General features: G+C 35.7%; 1 protein-coding gene across 13 annotated transcripts in view; it reads left to right on the forward strand.

The window, feature by feature from the left end:
• RAPGEF6 (Rap guanine nucleotide exchange factor 6) overlaps positions 1-23,682 on the forward strand; it is a 196,224-nt gene that overhangs the window by 129,388 nt on the left and 43,154 nt on the right. For all 13 annotated transcript variants that reach the window (XM_082725616.1, XM_082725624.1, XM_082725621.1 and 10 more), the window contains 3 exons: positions 6,281-6,521; positions 13,710-13,867; positions 21,657-21,897. In XM_082725616.1, the coding sequence (XP_082581742.1) occupies positions 6,281-6,521; positions 13,710-13,867; positions 21,657-21,897 (640 nt within the window). The remainder of the gene's footprint in view (positions 1-6,280; positions 6,522-13,709; positions 13,868-21,656; positions 21,898-23,682) is intronic.

The raw sequence follows: 23,682 nt of genomic DNA on the forward strand, positions 1-23,682 counted from the left end.
TTCTGTTTCCAGTATTGACTAAGAACACTCAGAAAAGTTAGAAGAAGTATAAAAATTCAAAAAGGGAGCTAGGAACTATCTGACACAGAACAGAGAGAGAAGCAGACCACAAAGAGGTGAACTGAAGCCGTGTATCTCTGGGACATTACCAGTACAGTAAAGCACCCAAGAGACAGCCTTTTTGGGCAATAGACTCCCAGGAAAAGGCTATAGAGTTGAAATCCTGCAGTTGCTAGGGGCGCAAAGTCTGCATGTGTCAAATCCCTTCCCCTCCCCACTGAAACTGTATCCCATAAAGGTGTCTTTTTTCCCATGGACATTTTTAGTCCATAGATTGTAGCTGAGAAAACGAACTGCTAGGTAAAAATCACAGATTTCTAGTTTAGAGGGTCTGCCAGGGTTCAGACCACTCTCACATAAATGTCTATATTGAGCATTGGGACCTTGAACAGCTAACTTTGAGGTGGATGTGGGCTGTTGTTAAGCAAACTCAGAAGGACCTCAAGATTTGGCTCTGGCTCTAGCCCTAGACTTAAGGTGCCTAGCAAAAGAATATAAAAATCCTCTTTTAAGGATTTAAGCAATGACCTCTTATTTGTAAAATTTACAATTTTCCAAGTACAGAGTCAAAGACTGTGAGGCTCTCTTAGAAATCAGTGTAATCTACAACCAGAAACAGAACCAGAAGGGCTCCAGAATATCAAATACAGACTATGATGTACCTATCTTATATCTGTGAAGATAAAAATCAAATTAAAGGTTACATTTGCAGGTGAGATGGGATAAACACATGCCACCCTTTATTTCCCACTAAGTTCAACAATAAAACCTGGCCAGAATCGTGATCACCCATTGAAGAACTTGGAAACTTCGAAGTCTCACTACCAGCAGTGGATTAATCTTTTTTTTTTTTCTCCAGCATCCCCTGAGCTGGCAAGCTGAAACCTGGATGTGTGCAAACTAATAAAGGTTCAGGAAAAAGCTAATTTGAGGAATGAAAAAGAGAATTCCCACCTTTTTTTTCCTCATTCTGTCAGGCCTCAGCTCCAAATAATCCAGTAGCATTGACCGCAGCCTTCAACATAAGGCTACTCGAAACAATTCTGAGGGTGGAGCTGTGGCTCCAAGAAGGCAAGGCCAGCTTCATTGTTTTCCCACACTCTCACTGTCCTCTTACTTGCCCCCCTAAAGTGCTAGAGTGGGCAGTTTATTAGTTTATATCTAGAGGACTGAAAAGGTTAAACTAAGGATAGTAGGTTGTTAACTGAGATGGAGGAGACAACCCCATAAAGTTGTTTATGAGATCCTGGGCTCAGTGCATGGGTGTGTGTGTGTGTGTGTGTGTGTGTGTGTGTGTGTGTGGCTCAGTGCATGGGTGTGTGTGTGTGTGTGTGTGTGTGTGTTCGTGTGTGTGTGTGTGTTCGTGTGTGTGTGTGTGTGTGTGTGTGTGTTCGTACTTAGCATACCAAAGACTTGGAAGTAGACCTCTGCCCAGGTCCCAGAATGACTGGTGGCACAAAGCACTCCAGAGCTTTTAAAACTGAACATGGGAACCATAGCCCACAGAAGGCTAAACAAAGATACAGCAATATTTTCCATAACTTATAAACGGGACTCAGGGCAATTTTAAGTATAAAAAGGATCTCTTAGTACAAATCTCTTTATTTTGTTTGGGCTTTGCGGAACTTTTGATTTTGTGCATTGATGTCTCATCACTTTAGAAATTTTGTGGCTATTATGACTTGAGAATACTGCCTTTGCTACTTTGTCTTCTTTCCATGTGAGATCATATGTGGTAAAAGATCTCTGTCCCATGCATCACTTAGAGTCTGTTCTGTTCTTTCCATTTTTTCTCATACTTGTGCTTCAGTTTGGATATTTTCTAATGACCTGTGTTTAAGCAAAGTTTTCCTGTTTTCTTATTTATCCAGTCTGCTGTTGAACACATGCAGTGAGCTTAATTTTAGATAATTTTGTAGTTCTAGAATTCCCATTTGAATCTCTTTTTTATAAATTCTAGTTCTCTATTGCACCATATTTTCATCTATTTTATCTCTTCCCTATATTTTCTTATTATATTTCTTATTATTTCTTATTATAAAACTCTTGTGTCTTAATTCCAAAATTGGGGTTTTTATTCTCCACATGCCAAACCTCCCCCGGTGGTTATCATTGTGTCTTATTTTGTGTGTCTTGCAAATGTTTTCTTTGTATGCTATACTTAGTATATAACAAGTAGGGAAATTAATATTTTTTTAATGAAAAGGGTTTGCCATTTCCTCTTGTTAAGCATACAAGGTGAGGGCTGGGTGAGGTTGGGTTACAGAATTACTTAAAATGTTTCCAGGTTTCAAACTGAGAGTGATGTTTGTCTTGTGCTTGTTACAGGTCCCTTCTCTTAATGGAACGTTTTGTCTCTGAGCATGGAGAGATTGTGGGAAATTGTACTCTGCTTTTGTTAGCCTTGTCCTTGTACCCTCACCCCTAATCTCAGGCTGAGGCATGGCTTTTGGTTCAGAGTATAGTGGCTTTCTGTCTTTTATTTTTTTTAAGTTCAGCCCTTCAGAGGTTTTGAGATTTGCTCTTGAGCCTCCCTCCCCAAGCAGATAAATACATCATGTGTTTGTTGCACATCCATCCTTGTTGTATGACTTTGTATCCTAAGTACCATAAGACTGTATGAAATTTCCAACCAGTCCCCAGCCTCCTGCCTTGTCTTACAAGTAGATATGTCCCATGGAGGAAGGCAGCACTGCTTTGGGTCTCTTTGTATTCCAGTTTTTATGCCAGTGCTTGAAGCTGTTAAAAATTATTTTTCCTCTAGTAGAGTCCTTCTACCTCATTGCCATTTCATGTTTAGAGACGAAAACGGCAGGCAATCTCAATTTACGATCTTTGTGTCATGGAATTTTAGCTCATCTGTTCCTCTTAGCTTTCACAGCTTTCTAACATCTTTAAAAATCACATCACTCAGATAATTAATTATTAGCATTTTCATTTTTTTTAAAGTCATATATGTGTATGTTTTAAAAATTAAAACATTAAAGAAAGTATACAGATGGACCCCACTGTGTACAGTATTCTGAAACTTTGCACAGGAGTTGGTATAGATTTATTTCTTATGAGATTGTTGAATAGGAATCTATTGACATACTATTGTAATCTGTAATGTGTTGAGCTAATGTCATATTGATGGGTATTTTTGGTTATTGCTAGTTTTTGCTGTTTATAGTGTTGAAATAAAAATCCTTTGTACTTTTATGCTTATGTAGATATACCTGTAAGATAAATTTCTCATAGTGGAATTAATTTTGACAATACTGTACTTGGGCTTTCCAAAAGTTTATCCCAATCTACATACACTTCTATTTAAGAATGCCTCTGTAGTGGGTTTGATCAACTTTATGGTTATTGATGCACATCATTTAATTTTGAGGGAAGATGAATACCTTTTTTACATATTACCATTTCTTTTTCACAGTCTTTTCATTTTCCATGTTTATATTGAGTTTCTTATTTTTCATTGATTTGTTTGAATGTGTTACTAAAAAAAAGGAAAGTATCTTTTTAGTCTTAAAGGTTGCAGATATTTCCCCAAGTGGTCCTTTTGACTTTGCTTGTGATGTGTTGAGGGTGTGTGTGTGTGTGTGTGTGTGTGCGTGTGTGCGCGTGTGTGGATATACATACATATAGGTAGGGACTGAGAAATTTTTCATCTTTATGTAATCAAATTTATGATTCTCCAGCACCTTCATTTCTGATTCGTATGTTCAATATTGTTCTTTATTGGCATTGTAATTACATTTACTCACCTATTAATTTTTATCCGGAACTTTAACTAATTTTTAAAATTCACTATTTTTCTCTTCATCTGCAAATTAATATCTTTACAGTTTTATTTATAACTGTATACACAAGTCCAGTGAGGATATAAACTTCTTCATACACTCTTAAGTTGGTTATGTACACATCACAGGCAGGAATATCTACAGCCCATTTAAAGATTTCCTGTTGCTTTTCACAGAAAATTCAGACACCTCACCGTAGCATTTTTAGGCCCCTTATCTACCTTATTCCCCAGTCATCTTAATTTTCCTTAAGTTTCCTTTTGTGACAGGATCTTCGAACTTGAGATTTCCTCTACCTAGTGTCATTCTGTTTTCCCTTCCCTTTGCTTGGTTAAAATCTCACCTTACTGAACTTTTCTTACACAGTGACTTAATTAAGGAGGATTTTCCCTTTCCCGTTGTCTTAATCCCTTGGCTTATGTTTTTTCTGTACCACGTATCTTAGACTTAACTCTTCTACAACGGGCAATCTGCAGGCATTTGGTATAGTGCCTGACATGTTCTTGGGTCAGTAAATTTTTTTTTTTTTTTTGTACGAGTACATACTGATTTTAGCTCAAAAAGGCATTTTTGCCTTTACCGCATGCTTAAATTAAAGCATAAATTTCAAAGGAAACTAAAAGGAATTTATTGCTTTTTAATCAAGCAAAATGTCTTGAGAAGGTGACTCCTAAAGATTCCCCATTATTTTGAAGGCAGAAAATATGCTTTTCATAAACTTTGAATATGCTTTGGTAATACATCATCCTGGTTGAAACTTTCAAGAGTGGTCCACTTCTACAACTGAATGCCAAGCTATTTTCTGTTGTAATGCATCAATTTTTTAAGTCTTTGTCTTTCAGAATCTTACTTGTAACTCTTTTGATGCTGAAGGAAACTGTTAAGTCACCCCCAAAACAACAAAAAAGATAAGTTTTCTGTTTTCAGTGGGCACATTTGTACTATTTACAGTTTTTCTTTTATAAAGGTACTAAGTAGTACTACTCAAAGCTATACCTTTTGAAGACCTGCATATTCTAGAATATGTAGCTTCATTTTGCTTTGATTCAGACCCCCCCAGACACCATGAGTTTTTAGGAAGGTTACCTTCTATGTTAGCTTTTATCTTTTTAGTTTTTTCCCCCCTCTAGTAGTTGATCTGTCTTATTTCAAAAAGCATATTTAAAAGAACAAAAAAATTACTATGGACTTAGTTAATGAAACGTAGGTAATATAGGTTATCCTAACTGGAAAAGGCAACACTAATTACTAATTATACTAGTTATTAGAAGTACCTAGTATGGGGGTGCCTGGATGGCTCAGTGAGTTGAGCCTCTGCTTTTGGCTCAGGTCATGATCTCAGGGTCCTGGGATTGAGCCATAGTCTTACACAGATTAGTCTTTTTTTCACCTGATCCCAAGGAGGTATAGCCCTTCTCCCAAGGTGAAAATTCTGATCTAGGCTAAGAGATTGTGAGACAGGCAGTTCTTCCAGTGTGCTTTCACTTTCCTTAAGAATGAAATAACTCATCAGACTTCGCGTTAATAGGAAGTTACCTAAGAATGATTGGTTGTTTACTTCACACCACTGTAGTGAATGTTTCTTAGCTGAATAACAAGTGACGGAGTTGTCAGAAATGTCGTCTTGAGGAAATTGTCATTTATTTTTACATTTGGTATTGTTTATTTCTGGCGAAAACAGGTGCAGTCAAACTTTTTTTTTTTTTAAATTGGCTAAATTTTACAAAACTGAACCTGACTGCAGTACTTGTATCTCATCTCAAGTGATATAGATTATGATAAGAAATAACGTGTAAATAATAAAGTCTAAATACTTCTTTCTATAAAATCTGAGTTGATTAATAGTTATATTACTTATTGTTATTATATAGCAATTATTACTAAATAGGAAGCCCGGGACTTTCAAACATACTACCTGCCCACTTTCATTCCATTCTTGCCAGTAACTTTCTTTTGCCACTTTGGGAAAATATCAGAAGTATGGTTAGTTATAAAAACTGAAGAGAGGGGTGCCTCACTGGCTCACTTGGTAGAGTGTGCAACTCTTGATCTCAGGGTCATGAGTTTGAACCCCAAGCTGGACATGAAGCCTACTTTTAAAAAAATTGGAATATATTCTTAGGGGTACCTGGGTGACTCATTTGGTAGATAGAGCATGTGACTCTTGATCTCAGGGTCATGTTTGAACACCAAGTTGGGTATAGAGATTACTTAAAATCTTAAAAAACTAAAAAAAAAAAATCTTAAAAAACTGAAGAGATAAGTGGATATGGCTGATGAAGGATGGGTATAAATTTCATAATGTTTAATGAATGAGACTGAAAGGCCAAGTAATAGAAAGTGATTGTTTATCTTTCAAATTTGTTGTTCCTATAAAATCTTGCTAATGAGAAGGAAAGAAATGACAATTTTTTTTTTTTTAATTTCCACAGTGTTCAAAGAGTTACTTAGTAGGACTGAACAAGAAAAATCTGGTATTCCTCATATTCCTAAAATTGCTGAAAAAAAAAGTAATCGCCATTCAATCCAGGATGTACCAGGAGATATTGAACACACATCACAGGAGAAAGGAAATAAGAAAATAAAGGCAAACACTGTTTCAGGTGGAAGAAACAAAATCAGGAAAATTTTGGATAAAACACGGTTTAGTATCTTACCTCCAAAACTGTTTAGGTAGGTAATGCTAATCTGTATCATGGTAGGCCTTTTCCTATTGACTATAATATTTTATTGGGGGGGGTAGGGAATTTGAGGTCAGTTTTGGTTTTTATACAACCAATGCATCATAAAATCTGTAAGTAACCCATAAATAAGAAATTCTCAGTATTTTTCCATTGCTTCTGTGATGTTACCACTGCTAGATTATGTGTTCTTCCAGTAGCTATTTTGAATTTTAGGGAAGACTGCCCGTTTTATCTTATGAAATCTTTCCTTGTGTATTTTTGGTCTAATTTCAGTCCTTTGATGTATAAATTTGGACATCTTGGGAATACATTTGCTGATACTGGTTTTTGTCTTCTAAGTCATCTTTCTCTTATTGCACTATTTTTTCCTTCCTGAATTCTAAATGACCTTCTTAATCAAATCTGTTTCTATTTCTAAATTGAGATGTCACCAAAAAAGAATGAAACCTTGAGACTTTAAATGTAAATTGAGGTCTGTAAAATACTTAGAAAATCAATTCACTAAAGTATCACAACTGGGAAAGAGTCTAGCATATATTATGTCTATTTTACATTATCTACTTCTTAAAGCAATCACACAAGTCCTAATCAAGCTCAATACTTAACACATAGTAGTCACTCAATATCTGTTGAATAAGACAGTGAATGAAAAGAAGAAAGAATATTTAAGCAAAATATACTCAAAGAAAATACTTGGCTCCTGATAGTGCCTAGCACTATGCCCATTGATAATTTTATAGAGCTGAAAAGAAGTGGTCGCAACCTCTAAGGAATTTGTACTACAAACCCTTTATTTTCCCACACACTTATCATACACTAGGCACAGTGTCCAAATAATACAAAGATAGAGCAAGTTTCTTGTTCTCTAAGAGTTGATTATCTAACTAGGGAAGCAGACATTACAGAGTGATAAAATGTTTCAATACATAAAAAGGCAGGAACAAAGCTTGGTAGGTTAGTTGGAGTGTATTAGTGTGTGTACATCTAGGGATAAAGCAGGAGAGTTAGGTAAGTGCTGTGTTGTGAAGGACTTTGAATATTATGCTAAAGATATGAACTTTATTGTGTCATAGGAGGAGGGAGCCATAGAAACTCTGTTCATCATATTTGATAGTTTGGGGTTGAAAGTGCAGCACAGTGCAGTAGTAACAGCAAGGACACTAAGGGGGCAACTTAGAAATCGATAAATACCAACTCTCAATTTTTTTAGAGTTCAGGATCTCAAAGATTGCCTGATCAGAAAATGCTTTTCTTTTTGAGTTCTTATTTCCAGTCAGGGAACACATTTGTTCTTCACTTAATTGGGGGCTCACAGAGAATTGACACATCCTGAAATCTGTTCTTAATGTCACTGATTTCTACAAAGTCTATTTATTACTCATTGTTTTTTAGTGACTGCTCTCCTTGAGGCAAGTAGTTTATAAAAATGATAACTTTAATATAGATGAAGTTTTTTTAATGCTGAGCATACTGTAGTGTGACAGCAGGACAGCGAACACTGTAAGAAAAATCTTATTCTCATATATGAGAATTACGGAGATATAAGTGGGGCTAGGTCACAGTGTAAAGATGACAGGCAGTTTTGGATGAGCAGAAGTCTGCAGGAAGGCAATGAGCAAAAGGGGATGAATGGAGGACCAGAACCAGAGAAGAGTTTTCAAAGGAAGTTCTCAGGAGGTAATGCCCTGAGTTCTGTTGCTGGAAACCTGGGTGGATTTGATGTGGAATACATTCATCTCCTTTAACTGGTTTTCATTTTGAACAGTGGCATTGTGACGTGTGTTCTCTAGAGTCAGAGAACAATGATTGTAACTGACTTTAGCTTTTTAGTGTTAGATTCCAACCAGCTATATTCATATGTCACGCAGCTAATTCATCTCCATAGTATGTCCTTCAGGGATGGGAATTGGTTTTATGCTTGGATTCTCTTTGGTTACAGTGGGAGGTGTGGAAATTAATGTAGCCAGGAGCAGTCATTTGAGTATTTTCAAGCATGATTTCTTTATATTGGTACCCCCTATAATGAAAGATCTAATAGAAATAGATAACTTAGAAGGAAATACTTTTTCATTTAGTTATGTATGGAGTTTTTTGTGCCAGTAGGAGACTGTTGTTGGCTATGAATGCAAACATTAATACTGTACTTCAGAAGTTAATATTAAACTATCACTTCTAAACATGTTTCAGAGTAGTAAAATGCTAATAATTTCAGCTATATAAATGCAAAAAGAAAAAGCCAGTTTATTTTAGTAGAAATAATAAAGGTTTTCTGCTGGAGCCTGTTTTACAAAAAGAACTGATGTGTCAAACTGGTTGCTTAGCATTTTTGAGAATGAATGTGTATCCTATTTCTTGGCACTTTCAGGTAACTTTTAATAGATAAACAAAAGATCACTAAAACTTCAATGAGAAAATAAGCAGAGAACATGAATCATGTGTGCTGCATCATTAGTAATCAAGGGTATTCAATTTATTTTGAAAACAGGGAACCACTTGTTTCATCACAAATTGACAAGAGAATAGTCAGGGCCAGGAATTGATAACATCAGATAAATGGCTCAGACTGCTGTTGAAATATGAAATTATGCAACTTTCCATAAAGCCTTTGGGTATTTTTTCTCGAGGGTTTCAAAATGTTCATACCTTTTAGTCAGTAATTCCATTTCTAATAATTAGGTGAAGATTTATATACAGATGCTCTTAGTAGTATTGTCTGTAATTAAACAAAAAAAAAGTACCCTAGATGTCCAGCTATAAGGGATTGGTTAAATAGATTGTGCTATATTCTGTAAAAGTAACTAGAATGGAAAATGTTGATTGTGATTTTTTTTTCTAGGGTGTGATGTTATACATAATTTTCTCTGCCTTGCTTGTTCACTGTATTTTTTAAATTTTCTCCTTTAAATATTTTTTAAGTTGGGGGAAAAAAAAAAAACTTCAATGAATTTAATTCCATGATCCTGAGCATCTCCTGTGTGTCAGGCTCTTTGGAAGGGCACTTGGTCTCTGCCCATTGCAGCATTCATCTCTAAGAGTTATCATAGAAATACTGGAAGAAAGAGTAATCTACATCTGTCACATAGGCAAAAGAATATGAAAGGAAGGAAGGAAAGAGCAAATAGTTGAGATAAGAATAGATAATTCCCCATATCCCTAACCATTACATAATTTTAAAATGAAAGAATTATTCTGAAAATTACAACTGGAAAAAATTTACTCATTTTCAATAACCTCTGTGAAAGGACATAGCAATGGGTATTTATTGACTTATGAATATTTTATGATTTAGGAAATCTGATGTCCTTTTTTTTTTTAATCACTTAGCTTTTAGGTTTTTTCTTTTAATTACAAATTGCGTAGTAAGAGCTTCATATTATTCTTTGTAGTAGTCCCAGAAGTAGACTATCTTGTTTGCTTATCAGAAATTATTTTTTCTCACCATCTTTTTGTCAGCATACTTTGTTTGCTTTTAGTATTGGAATTATTTTTCATTTGCATATTGATATTTACATAGCTTCTTTAGTTTCATAATATGAAACTAAAATACAGTTTTATTCTAAGTAAACTTAGTGATGGGGAATTATTGAGGAATTTTTCAAAACTATCTTATTTCTGTTACTGCATCATCTCAGGAGACTGTTTTGGTAAGAAATGACATGATTATTTGCAAATGGGCTTTATCAATTCAGCTTCCAAAAAAGCATGGATATTTTGCTAATTAGATACTGTTTCATTCATGTCATGGCATGAGTTGTATATAACATTAGAATAGTTTTCATTTATACATGCTCACACCTTAATTACCATGAATTTGTAACCAGCTTTACATTATTGTATCTGTATGGTGTACTGTCTTTGCTTATTAAAAAAGCAGAGGTAATGTTAAATAATATCAGAAAGATAAGGACTTACGGTATTTCATGCACTTTTCTTAGTCTCCATAGTGAATTACTTCTTACTGCTACTAATAGAGCCAGTTCCCTTTAAAAGAAAATTAAAACTTTTTAACATTGTTAAACTTGCTTCTACTGTGATTATTAATAGGACCAGCTAACCTTTTAACAGTTTGCTCCTTTGGATTCAGTTACTTGGACCTCTGTATTAAAAAATAAGCAGATTTGTTTTCAAAAGTCAGTTAAATTAGAAAGCCTATTATATTTAAAAATATTTATTTTCCATATAATTTAAGTTGTTGCAAATTACATCAAAGCTGTAAGTACAGCTTCTGTGGAAGCCACCTTCCTTTTGTTCTCATACCTAACTTTAAAACATTTAGCTCCGATCTTTAAGCAACACACACCAAATTATAAGGAACCGATTTAACAGAAGCACTAATATCCTATCAGATATTGTATTTCCTTAGCCTTAGTTCTGTCAGATGAGACTGCTTTCTCTCCCAGGTAAACACTTCCTGTTTCTGTAGCGTTTGTTGTATCCATGCTGCCTTCTCTGTTTTTCAGTACAAATTGCTTAAAGTCCTTTCTAGGTTTGTACTGTTCTAATTTTAGTAAAAGTACTCTACTACTTCTTAAAAATTGGAATTGTATTTTCCTCTGTGCCAAAATATTCACCTACATAACCTAATTTAATCCTTAAGGCAGCCCTGGGGGAGTAGTAGTCACATTTTTAGATGAGGAAACCAAAGGTCCAAAACAGAAAGAAATTTCCTTGAGGTCACGTAGCTAATAACCCAAGTTTACATGCATAGCTGGCTCTTAAAACACTTACTTTTGCTCCTTTCCATGTCTTCATGCTTTTCCCTGACTCCTGTGCAGTCTTGCTTGTCCTAGCTCTCTCTTCCTTCTGTGGCTGTTATCAGTCCTTTAGCTTATTTATTTAACTGTCTTCCGCTCTTCATCTGGCATAGTTCCCTAATCTGCCTAAGTCCTATTTTCTACTCCTAACGTATTCTGGATGTATCCCCTATCACTCATTTAATCCATTCCATGGTAACAGGTAAGTGTTCTTTGATACCCCTGTTTGTATGGCAGGTACTGGGTAGAATACTACATTGAATAAAACATAGATGAGAATTAATGTTAACCTAAAGGATTGGTTTAACCTTTAGAAAAAAATGGTATTTTGCTCATTATTCTAATGGAAATCTTTTTCATTGCTGTGCTGTGTTTGTATAGGACTGTTTCATTAATCCTTTGTTTTGTAGGACTTTCTGGGGTATGTATGTAAAGTTTAAATGACAGAGTTGGGTTTCTTTTTTTTTTTTTTTTTTTTTTAAAGATTTTATTTATTTATTTATTTGACAGAGAGAGATGACAAGCAGGCAGAGAGGCAGGCAGAGAGAGAGGAGGAAGCAGGCTCCCTGCTGAGCAGAGAGCCTGATTTGGGGCTCGATCCCAGGACCCTGGGATCATGACCTGAGCCGAAGACAGTGGCTTAACCCACTGAGCCACCCAGGCCTCCCACAGAGTTGGGTTTCTTTTAATTTTTTCTCTTAGATGGATTTAGAGCTGCCTGTGTAACACCTTTAAAGTATTTTTCTTGTTAAGTATAACAAATGTCATTAAAAGCAGCAATTCAAAACCATAAATCTTTTCAAAGGCACACAGGGTTATTATAAGGTCATTTGATAGTAATGTAGTTAGTATCTATAATGAATGAAATGCTGGGGTGTGGAGTCAGGGTGGCGTTGCTAGACCTTATATTGACTTCCCAAGTGAGGAAGATACTCTCTCTCCACTTTGCTGGTCTTCATGCCGAGAGTTCTCTGGAACTTGAGAAGGTACAGGTGCACTGTGGCAGGCCTTGCCCATTCTGTGCTTCCTTAGAAGCCTAGAAAATAGGCCTAGGAGGTTGCTGTACCCTCTGAAGCCAGGCAGGAATGTTGGATTCTAGGTCCCAAAGCCAGGGGGCGCTAACTTCTCAACCTTTAAACTATCTTATTTTTAAGATTTTATTTATTATTTGAGAGAGAGAGAATGAGACAGAGAGTACAAGAAGTGGGAGAGTCAGAAGGAGAAGCAGACTTCCTGCTGAGCTGGGAGCTGGATGGATGTGGATCTTGATCCTGGGACTTCAGGATCATGACCTGAAGTGAAGGTAGTTGCTTAACCAACTGAGCCACCCAGATGGCTTTAAAATACTTTATAAAGTATTTTGGGGCACCTAGGTAGTTCAGTGGGTTAAATCCTCTGCCTTGGGCTCAGGTCATGATCCTGAAGTCCTGGGATCGAGCCCCAAGTCGGGCTCTCTGCTCAGCAGGGAGCCTGTTTCCCTTCCTCTCTCTCTGCCTGCCACTCTGCCTACTTGTGATCTTTGTCTGTCAAATGAATAAATAAAATCTTTTAAAAAATAAAAATAAATACTTTATAAAGTATCTTAAAAGAGGGGTGTTTTATTTGCTTAAATATGGCCATTTAATTGATATTTCTGAAACCTTTGAAGGGAATTAACTTTAAATGACTTGCTTTCTGCTGTGGTTGTGATGCTCTCATCTAGGGAATAGCCAAAAAATTCGACTTGAGATACGAGATATCATGCAAGAAATCATATGTCCTTAGAATAAATTTAAAAGACTATAAAACTCCTTTTCTTCTGTTTTGATTTCTGGTCCTCTTTTTTCGTCTTTCTACTTGTCACATGTACCCAGTGTTCACTGTTCTTCTGTGTTCCATCTTCCTGTTAACTTTCCACATTATCACTGGTTTGGGCAGTTCTCAGGTTGTTCATATGTTTAAAGACTCTCTTATTTTGTCACTTGGACCTGGTCCCTTTGTTTTCTACAACCTGCTGGGTTTTTTGGTTTAAATTTAGACCCAACTTCATGCTTTGCCTAGAAGATCACCAACCTATTATTTGCGAGTGCAAATTTTGCTGTGGTGTGGTTATACGTTGTTGGATATATTAGTGTCCACCAAAACTGGATGATCTTAAAGGCTCCCCAAACATTCAGGTTTAATTTCTCTATCAAAACCAATAGAAACTCAGCATGACTGTTTCTTTATGATGTAAAACTACTTAGATGTGTAAGTTAAATTTAGTGTAAGTAAATTTTGAGTGTCTTCATTAATATAGTTATCCCATTTTTTAATTGCTGTAATATACTTATATAATTTTTTAAGTCACCACTTTGAATTGGTCTTATGCCTCAGTGTATACAGAGAAAAGAAACGTTTACCATTAAGAATTTTTAAATACTTTATGTGCCATTATTTTGAAGTGACGGAGGCCTGAGCCACTCACAGGACGACAGCATTGTGGGAACAAGACACTGCAGGCACAGTCTGGCTATAATGCCTATTCCTGGAACACTCTCATCTAGCAGCCCTGATCTCCTGCAACCGACCACCAGCATGTTGGATTTTTCTAATCCTTCAGGTAATTTTTATTTGTGATTTCATATAGCCTTATTGGTGCCAAAGGGACAAACGAGGTGGTTGTGTCTTATGTATCAAATGGTAGATTTGCTTAAATCTGTCTTCTCTTATCTCAAGGTTATGACTTACTGCAAAAATCTAAAGAGAACTTTGTATCTTTCTGCATAAGCCAGAATGGTGTTTGTTCCAATATGAAATAGAAGTACATAGAAAAGGGATTACATTTAGGTGTCTTTTGGTAGCCTTTAGAGCAGCGGGATGCTGCTGCTCAGTTAAGAAGCAGGTTGTTCAGGATGTGAAAAAGAATAAGTGAATTTATTGTAATTTTGGTGGTCTCACTTAACTTCCTCTGTGACATACTGAAATGTATTAGTAATTTTTTGTAAACACTGATTTTTTTCCCGCAGCACCTGAAGCTAAAGCTGTTTTATTGTCACGTATTGTTAATTAAATATACTATAGCATCTTTTCATTTGTGTTCAGATTTGGGGTTTAAACGTTGTGTGGGACATTAAGTTAATTTTCCTGCATCTATTCAAGCCCAGCGGCAGAAATTGCCACTTAACAGTATAATACAACATTTTATTACTAAGAAGAAAAACTTTGAGAATTATTTGCATATCTGTGACTTGAAAGGATTTGACTTTCATTTCAAATGAAATGTAAAATGGTATGTAAAAGACACATACAACTAAAACTGAGATGTGTAATTTGGTCCAAGGAGAGTAGACAAAAAAGGTAGCTCTGCAAAGATTGATGACATTGTGATTTGGCTTTAATTTTCATGCTGAAGCTCCTAATAGCTTGTGTCAAAAGGGAGGAAACTCAATTACATGAATCTCAGTATTCAGAAGGAAAGAATGTAAGTGTAATAGTAAGGTTTATGTTTCATTTTAGCAACTTGAATTAAAATTGGACATAACATAAAAATACAGTTCAATGAAATTCATTCTGTACATTGGGTTTTTTTTTTGTTTGTTTGTTTTTTATTTCGATTGCCTCTTAACTGTTAGCAAGGACTAACCCCAATTATCTGTCTTTGACACATCTTTCTCTCTACATGACTACCAATGTTCTTTCTAAAACAAAGATTCTAATGAGTCATTACTTTGCTTTAGGAATTTCTAGTGATTTTTGTATTAGTCAAGGTTTAGTCATAAGATAGAAACCTCTCCAGATACTTATTCAGAATTTAGTAAAAGGGATTGTTGTCAAGGTATAAAGTTAACTATTTACTTACAATGGTAAAGAAGCAAGCACTAAGGTATCACAAAGGTAGGAAGCGCAAACTGGATTTTTCCTCTGGTACGTGAAAGAAGTGCCACCATAGGGTGAAGTGTTGCTGGGGTGGTACAGGAAGAAAAAGCCCACAAGAAGAAACATAAAGCAGCAAGTCTTTTCTTTCTTTAACCCAACACTTGTTTTTGGTGCCGGTTTTTGGCATAACCTAAAAGGTGTCCAGTTAGCAAAGAAGAATATGGTTTGCAGAGTCTCAGCCCCGGATTTGTAACATTACGACAATAACATAATATTTGTTAATGTCCAGTTTTCACAGCATGATTGTAAATCCCCTTTCTAGCCTGCTGTTCTGCCATTCTCCCCACTCTCACCACCTGTCTTTCCTGAGTGGGACATGTGCCTTCATAACTGTGATTTCTTTTCCTGTGCTTTTTGCCACCTTTGGTGTTCTCTCCCTGCATATCCTGCGAACTTTTTCTTGTTCTGTGATACTGAGTTCAAATGTTACCTTATGTGGGAAGGCAGTCCCTCCTTTCCTAGAAATCTTTAGCACATTTTCATTGTCTGTCTTATATTGCTTTCCAGTAGGAGCACGGGAATTTATTTTCATGTCTATATGTGTGTCCTGCAGCAGTATGTTCACAAATGAAATATTTTTACACTACCAAAACACAATCTAGGGGCGCCTGGGTGGTTCAGTGGGTTGGGGCCTCTGCCTTTGGCTCGGGTCGTGATCTCAGAGTCCTGGGATCCAGTCCCGCATCGGGCTCTCTGCTCGGCGGGGGGCCTGCTTCCCCCTCTCTCTCTGCCTGCCTCTCTGCCTACTTGTGATCTCTCTGTGTCAAATAAATAAGTAAAATCTTTAAAAAAAAAAAACAAAAAAACAAAATCTAAGTATGCATACTTTCATAAGATGGTATGTTATAAAATGTGATGTTCCTGGCTGCCTTTTTGTCAGTGGCATATCTAGAAATGGGGGTAAGGAAATAAGGGATGGTTGTAGGGAAAGGACAGCAGTCATTTGGGGATTTGGCTGGAGCAACAAAGGGAAGAAGTTGGAATTGATGAAAATTTAGAAACTTTAGGCTCCATTGCACTGAAATTCAAATTTCTGAGGAGGAAGTGCTAGTCAATTCAACTGATTGCATAGTTCACTCATTGAAAACTTTTGAGGCTCTTATGACTTCTATTCAAAGAAGGTCCATCTGCAGACTCAGTCTACAGCCTTTGTCCGTACCAGCAATATAAAAAAAACACCTATAAGATCGGTATTTGACTTACAAATTATATTTTTAAGCCCCCAAATGTACACCTTTATGAAAGCACTTTTACAGTGCTGTTTATGTTGAATAAAATACACATTACCAATTGATTCCAAAATCAGTTCCTTAAATTATATATGACAGCGCCAAATTTTAGGTTAGCTGTGCATGTCACGTGTATATATTGCAGCACATGTGTGACATGAGTCAAGTCTGATGTGATCTCAGCTATGTTTATGCTGCTTGAGTAAAATTGTTAGAAAGTAGGGTCAAAGCTACAGAATTGTTAAAAGTAGTTTGCTTTTGATTGCTGACTCTTCTGTGATTTTGCTTTGTTTTTGCTGCCTACAGCTATTGCTTTTTACTGTAAGTATCTTGAAGACTGTGATATTCCATTGCTAAACTTCTTTGTAGTATTTTATTATTTTTAAAAAGTCATATGATACAGAATTAAATAAAATAAGAGTCAGAACTTTTCTGTCCAATCTACAAGCTTACCAGTGTAAACTGGTGTGTATTCTTTTCAACATTTTCTTTGAATACATAATTTTTATAGTTATAGAATCAGAGTATACAAGCTGCTCTATAACTTACGTAGGTTTTGGAGGAATTTTTGACCTAAATACTAGATTAGGCATAAAAGATCTCAGAGTATGGCCAAAAGGATTATAAAACTCGAATTTTTTTTTTTTTTTGAGTGTACTTATGGAACTTCTTGCTTCTTTTTCATTAGTAGCACATACCTTTTATTTGATTTCTTTATTACTTAATACTTTTTCAGATTCAGTATTATAAGTCTGAGTTATTTTAACTAATTTTTTATTTTAAAGAACATAAAATTTTTAAAAATCTGAGAAAGGGTAGAATATAAGTCTCCACTCCCTAGAATTAATGGTTGTTATTCATATATCTTTCCAGATATTTCAGTGCACATAAAATGTGTCCACCACCCTTTTCACCCCAAATTATATGCTATACTTTTCTTCTACTTAGCCCATCTCACCTGCAATATACCTTGAATACTTTTCTACCTCAGAATGTGTTGTTCTTCCACAGTTTACTAAACAGCTGGTAGCATTTTGTTTAACCAGTCCCCTTTTGGTGAGTGTTTACAGTGTTGCCTAAATCTCTGTGTTTATCTTTCCATGTTTTATGTTTGCACTATTGTCGAATACTGAATTTTTGTCAAAGAGTTTGTGGAAATTTATTTTCTCCTTTACTATTATGTACCTACAAAATATCATCTTATTTTGCCTCTTACCCAGAAAAGCTTAAAATATTTACTGTCTGGCCCTTTATAGAGCAAATGTGCTAATCCTTGATCTCTACCATTGTACCACTACCTTGTGTTTTCTTAGTGAAACTTCTCATGATGTGGATTGTCTTTCCGTGAACCACCACTTTGTCTAATATAAGCAACTCCCCGAGAGCAGAGACTTTGTCCCATCTCCTTTATTTCTGTATGTTCATCGCTTAAATACTGTTGACACATAATAGGCACTCCATAAGTACTTAATTGGCAGTTAACAACTTAAAGCATGATTAAGAGGCAGTCTTTGGTTTTGTTTTTATCATAATATTACTTAAATAGTCCCTTCTTTATTACTGGGGTGAATACATGCATCCTTCAAGTATGTTATTTCTTTATTTTAATCAGGAGGATTATAGTTAGTATTCTAGAAATTCTGCCTTTGAGTTGAAAGTCCAGATATTGGAGATTTCTTCTCTTAAATCATTTACCTATTACCTAAGATTTTTTTAATGAAATAGGAATAATAAGATTAATAAATGCTTTAGTCCTCAAGATTCTTTTTAAATGTCTCTTTTTTCCTTATGGGGTTTTATTTTTAGGTGCATTTTAGTTTCATGCCTAAAATTTGAAATCATTTTCCTTTGATTCAATTTTATTCTAATGTCATGTCTACCATTCATCTGATCATTTAACATTTGCTATCTTACCTGTGTTAAGTATTACATTTGACACATACGCCCTTCTAACAACAAACATGGTGACATAAACTGTCACAATTTTAAAACAAAATTTTACCATGACGCCGATGACAGTGCAAAAAAATGTTTACCTCCATTATTTTTACAAATCATTTTCCAGATTGGTATTTATTACCTTGGCAAATTAATCAGGATTTAGGTAATAGGGTGCCCTTTGAATAATCCCTTTTATGGATCTATTCTAGGGGTACCCATTCATGATGTCCAGATCCCTCTTACATGATGTGATTATGTAACAGTTTGGCCTTCTCATGGGAAACAAATGGCTTTAACAGTATGACTTTCTTTTACACTGTTTTGCAAGATGTTTGTTGTTTAACAAGTCTGAGTTCCTTCCCAGATGTTATTAGTATTTGAAAGTAAAAGAAGAGAAAATGAAATATGTGCAAATTCCCAATCTGTCTTTGTGAATAAATTTCTCTGGAGAAATTAATAAAAGAGATCAGAGCATCTCCCCTTTGCCTCAAGGTTAGCCAATCCTGCTGGCAAAAACCTAGTAAACTGGGGTGCCTGGGTGGCTCAGTGGGTTAAAGCCTCTGCCTTCGGCCCGGGTCATCATCCCAGGGTCCTGGGATCGAACCCTGCATCGGGCTCTCTGCTCTGGGGGAAGCCTGATTCCTCCTCTCCTCTCTGCCTGGCTCTCTGCCTACTTGTGATCTCTCTGTCAAATAAATAAAATCTAAAAAAAAAAAAACAAAAAAAAAACTAGTAAACTGATCCAGTACTAGAGCCCCAGATAAGTAAGGCCTTTTTTTGTAGAGGATGGGGACAGTACAGGTAACAGTAGTTAGTTGTTTGACCTCTTTATACAGAGTTCAAGGGGATAATGAAACCCTTTGTCCAGTATCTTTCTCTTGGAATTTCCCTCTGCTTGAAAACATTTTCTAGCCAAGAGTAGAAAAGCATCTCTGATTTGAGTGGATCATAAAACAGTCTAATCTTAAGCCTTGTAGGTTTAGAGAACTGATGTCATCAGCACCCTAAGGATTGACTCACTGCAAGGAAATAAGAACAAGAAGCTTTTGGTGACTCAAATATTTGCATACATTAAGAAAGGCCATTTGGTGCATACATCTTATGAAAGGAACTTGACTGAATATATGAAGACTTCTGCTTCCAGCTTGACAGTGGGCCTAGAACTCTTAAGACTGTGTTTTCCAGCCATTCATATATGTTTAGTTGAATCTTCCAGTCTTGGGGGTCTCTTTTTGTCCCATGAGCCGCAGAGTAGTATCTTATTCTCTGAAATTATCTTCTGCCACATCTCTTTCATTATTCTTTCCTTTAGCCAGAATTGTACTTGAGATGGCTTTGAGACAAATTTGTCATTTTTCTTCATCTCTAAAAGTTAATATATGTAGTGCTAATGAGATAGTAGACAAACCATAGACAAACCATATATAATTACTTGAGCCACCAAAATCGCCCAGTCCAATTATAGTTCTTACCAAAAAACTAACAAATAATACATTTTTCTTAATTTAAAGACCAAAACTTTTGTAACTGATTTATTATCAAGAAATTATTAATATTAAGAAATATTAGGGAGGAAATACACTCTGTTCAAATTAGTCCAGGGTCATCGTATTGAACATTGTTTTTAAAGTTTTAGCCGATGCAGTATAACAAAATAAAATAAGGTAGAATGAGGGAAGAAGATAATCATTACTTACTTGTGCATATCTTGAATTAGGATTTGTCTGCTAATAGCAGAAATCCCAAAGAAAAAAAATGTTTAACCAAATCAGTTTTCCTGTGTTAAATAAATATAAAAATAGGAAGACATGTGCCACTGTATGGTAGACTGAGTGTTGGTATCTACTATAATTCAGTAAGAAAAAGCATAAAGAATGTAAAAAGTATTCAAAAAGAAGGAATATTAGTCGCTCATTAAACAAGTGACTCTCACCCATAATCAAAGAAATGAAATGTAAGATAATGACATATTTTTAGAGGGAGGAAAAGCATAGCGGTTTCAAAATGAAAAAAAAAAATTGTAATGAACAGTTGGGTAAGGATGTGATTAAAATTGCTCTCTTTATATTCTAGCGTTATAAAATATTATAACCTCTCTGGGGAGCATTTTGGCAGTATATTTCAAAAACCTTAAAAATAGGGGCGCCTGGGTGGCTCAGTGGGTTAAGCCACTGCCTTCGGCTCAGGTCATGATCTCAGGGTCCTGGGATCGAGTCCCGCATCGGGCTCTCTGCTCAGCAGGGAGCCTGCTTCCCTCTCTCTCTCTCTCTGGCTGCCTCTCTGTCTACTTGTGATTTCTCTCTGTCAAATTAATAAATAAAATCTAAAAAAAAAAAAAAAAAAAACCTTAAAAATATGCCTGCCCTCCTTCTAACTCAGCAAATCCTCTCTCTCTCTTTCTCCCCTCCGATCTCCCCTCCTCCACTGGATTTTCTCTGAGGAAATAATCAGATTGACTGCAAAGGTTAATCTACCAGGGAAAGAGAGTATTAGTCATCACAGTGTTGTTTAAAAGATATGCAACCTAAATGTCTGTCACTAAAGGTTTGGATAATTTAATAAGGGGCACCTGGGTGGCTCAGTGGATTAAAGCCTCCACCTTCAGCTCAGGTCATCATCCTGGGGTCCCGGGATCAAGCCCTGCATCGGGCTCTCTGTTCAGTGGGGAGCCTCCTTCCCTTCTCCCTCTGCCTGCCTCTCTGCCTATTTGTGATCTCTGTCAAATAAACAAATAAATAAATAATCTTAAAAATATAAAATACACATTACGGAGTCCTATGCCTCTTCTAAAAATTGTTTTGTTGGGGTGCCTGGATGGTACAGTCAGTTAAGCGGCTAAGGCTGCCTTCGGCTCAGGTCATGATCCCAGGGTCCTGGGATTGAGCCCTTCATCGGGCTCCTTGCTCAGCAGAGAGCCTGCTTCTCCCTCTCCCTCTGCCTGCTGCTCTGCCTACTTGTGCTCTCTCTCTAGCTCTCCCAAATAATAAAATCTATTTTTAAAAAATTGTTTTGTTGAAGAGTATTTAATGACCTCAAAATGTTTGTAATAAATAAAAAAGATTGTGGCTTCCAAATCATAATGTTTATCATTTTGTGTATGTTTTTCTGTGAACATATATTAGTATTTTGTCACCTGGAAAGGTAGATACCTTCATTTACCAATAAATGCAACAGTGACTTCTGTTAACCTCCTGAAATAGATAGGTATGTATCACTGTCCAGAGGTATCTTTTTGTTCTAAATTGCTTTATGAAGAGTTGAATTGTCTTGAAAATAACAAGGCACACTTTTGTATTTACGTAGATATTCCTGATCAAGTTATAAGAGTTTTCAAAGCAGATCAACAGAGTTGCTACATTATCATCAGTAAAGACACTACAGCTAAAGAAGTTGTTTGTCATGCTGTTCATGAATTTGGTTTGACGGGTGCATCCGACACATATTCTCTCTGTGAAGTTTCTGTTACTCCTGAGGGTGTCATAAAACAGAGAAGACTTCCAGACCAGTTCTCCAAATTAGCTGATAGAATTCAGCTCAATGGAAGGTGAATGTGCTTATTAGTGAATGTACTTATTTCTAGATCTTTTTTTAATTGTACAATTAACTTACAATGGTGTTTTAGTTTCAGGTGTACAATATGTTCAATAGTTCTGTTACTCAGTGTTCAGCATGAAAACTGTAGTCACCATACAGTGTTACTACAATATTATTGACTATATTTGCAATGTTGTAGTTTTCATTTCCATTAGTTATTATATAACTGAAAATTTTTATACCTTTTGATCCCCTTTTTATGTAGATGTGTTTTTGAAGATTGTGTGTAAAAACAGATATATTAAGTAGAAATATCATGTCTTAGGATCATTGAAATTTCTCTAAAAATAAAGTAGGCTTTTTTTTTTTCAGCTTTGTCTCCATAATTATATAAATGGAATCTCAGAGCGTAAGCACTCATAAGGACTACTCGAAAGTAGGAGAAGGAAGGGAAGGATAATTTGCTAAAATATTTTAGCCCTCTTGCTAAAACAGATTCTTAGTCCACTTTTTAGAGAGGAAACCAAATGATACTTATCTTTGTATGTATCTGAGTATGTATGTGTTTAGTTACAAATTTGTTCTTAGTATGACTAAAATGTACTCTGTGCAAAAGAGGGCATAATTTTTACAGTTCTTGTTCTAAGCAGTTTTCCATCTGTGACTATGGAATAACTTTTCTAATTTTTAAAAATGTGCTTTGAATATTATTTGATCAACTAGAAGATTGTTTCTATAGTACATTTGTTGTTAACTCTGGTGATTTTGTCTGAGAATAATGTTCTTTTTAGTGAGCCTAAATTCTGTATATAGAGTTAAGATCCTTAGAAACCTAAAAATGACTACCTCTCATGGTTACTGGTAAGAGAGAGTGGATGAACTCAGCCTTGCTAGATATACTTAGTGGAGCCAGAGTGCTCAGCAGTCTGGGAAAGTCCCAGCTCTGACCAGAGTGAGTTATTTGGTTTCTCTCTGCTTGAGTTTTCTCACTAAAAAAATGGGAATGATAATAGAACCTACCACATAGCAATGTTAATTGAATGAATGAGTTAGTCCCCCACTATAAATGTTAGATACAATTTTATTAACTAGGGTCTCAACACATTTATAGTGTTCTTTTAGGTATGTGAATAGTATACACACAGAAGAAAACAAGATATAGTTCCTTGATAGTCAAAAATAGATGGTCACAAACTGAGGCTGGGGAAAAAATTGTATATTAGAAAAGAATGAACTAAAAGACACATGACAAGTATGTTACCTTTTTTATCCCCAGCAACAGCCCTATACAAGATACTTCCCAGCTGTGAAACTTGTCTTTAACTTTTAAGTGTTACAGATTTGTTAATGTAAAAAGAAGAAAATGAAGGTCTCTTATGATTGCCAATCAGTGCCGTTTGCTGGAACGAAGTTTTGTATTTGAGAAGGGAGAACTCATTAGTGGAGAGGTTTTTCCTCTTTACTGGTTTTATTCTTTGCTTCTCTTGGGAATTGAGAAAGAAGAAAATGAGTGTAAGAACGACTTCTGAATAGAAGTGTAAACAGTCTTGATTCAGATGTTCATTCATGCTGCCCATGAACAAATACTGACATAGTACCTACCCTGCATCAGCTTCTTTCATTTATGCCTCTTAGCGCTTTATCCCTAAGAACACACACACAGTTGTTGACACATTATGTGAGTAGTTTCATAAAATGGTTAGGTTCACAGCATTGTCAACAGTATTTTTACTCTCTAATAGATGTCAAATGGTGGAACAACAGGGTAACTTCTTTGTCTTCTCATTTACAATGT

This window comes from Mustela nivalis (assembly GCF_964662115.1).
Source record: "Mustela nivalis genome assembly, chromosome: 3".
Lineage (NCBI taxonomy): Eukaryota > Metazoa > Chordata > Mammalia > Carnivora > Mustelidae > Mustela > Mustela nivalis.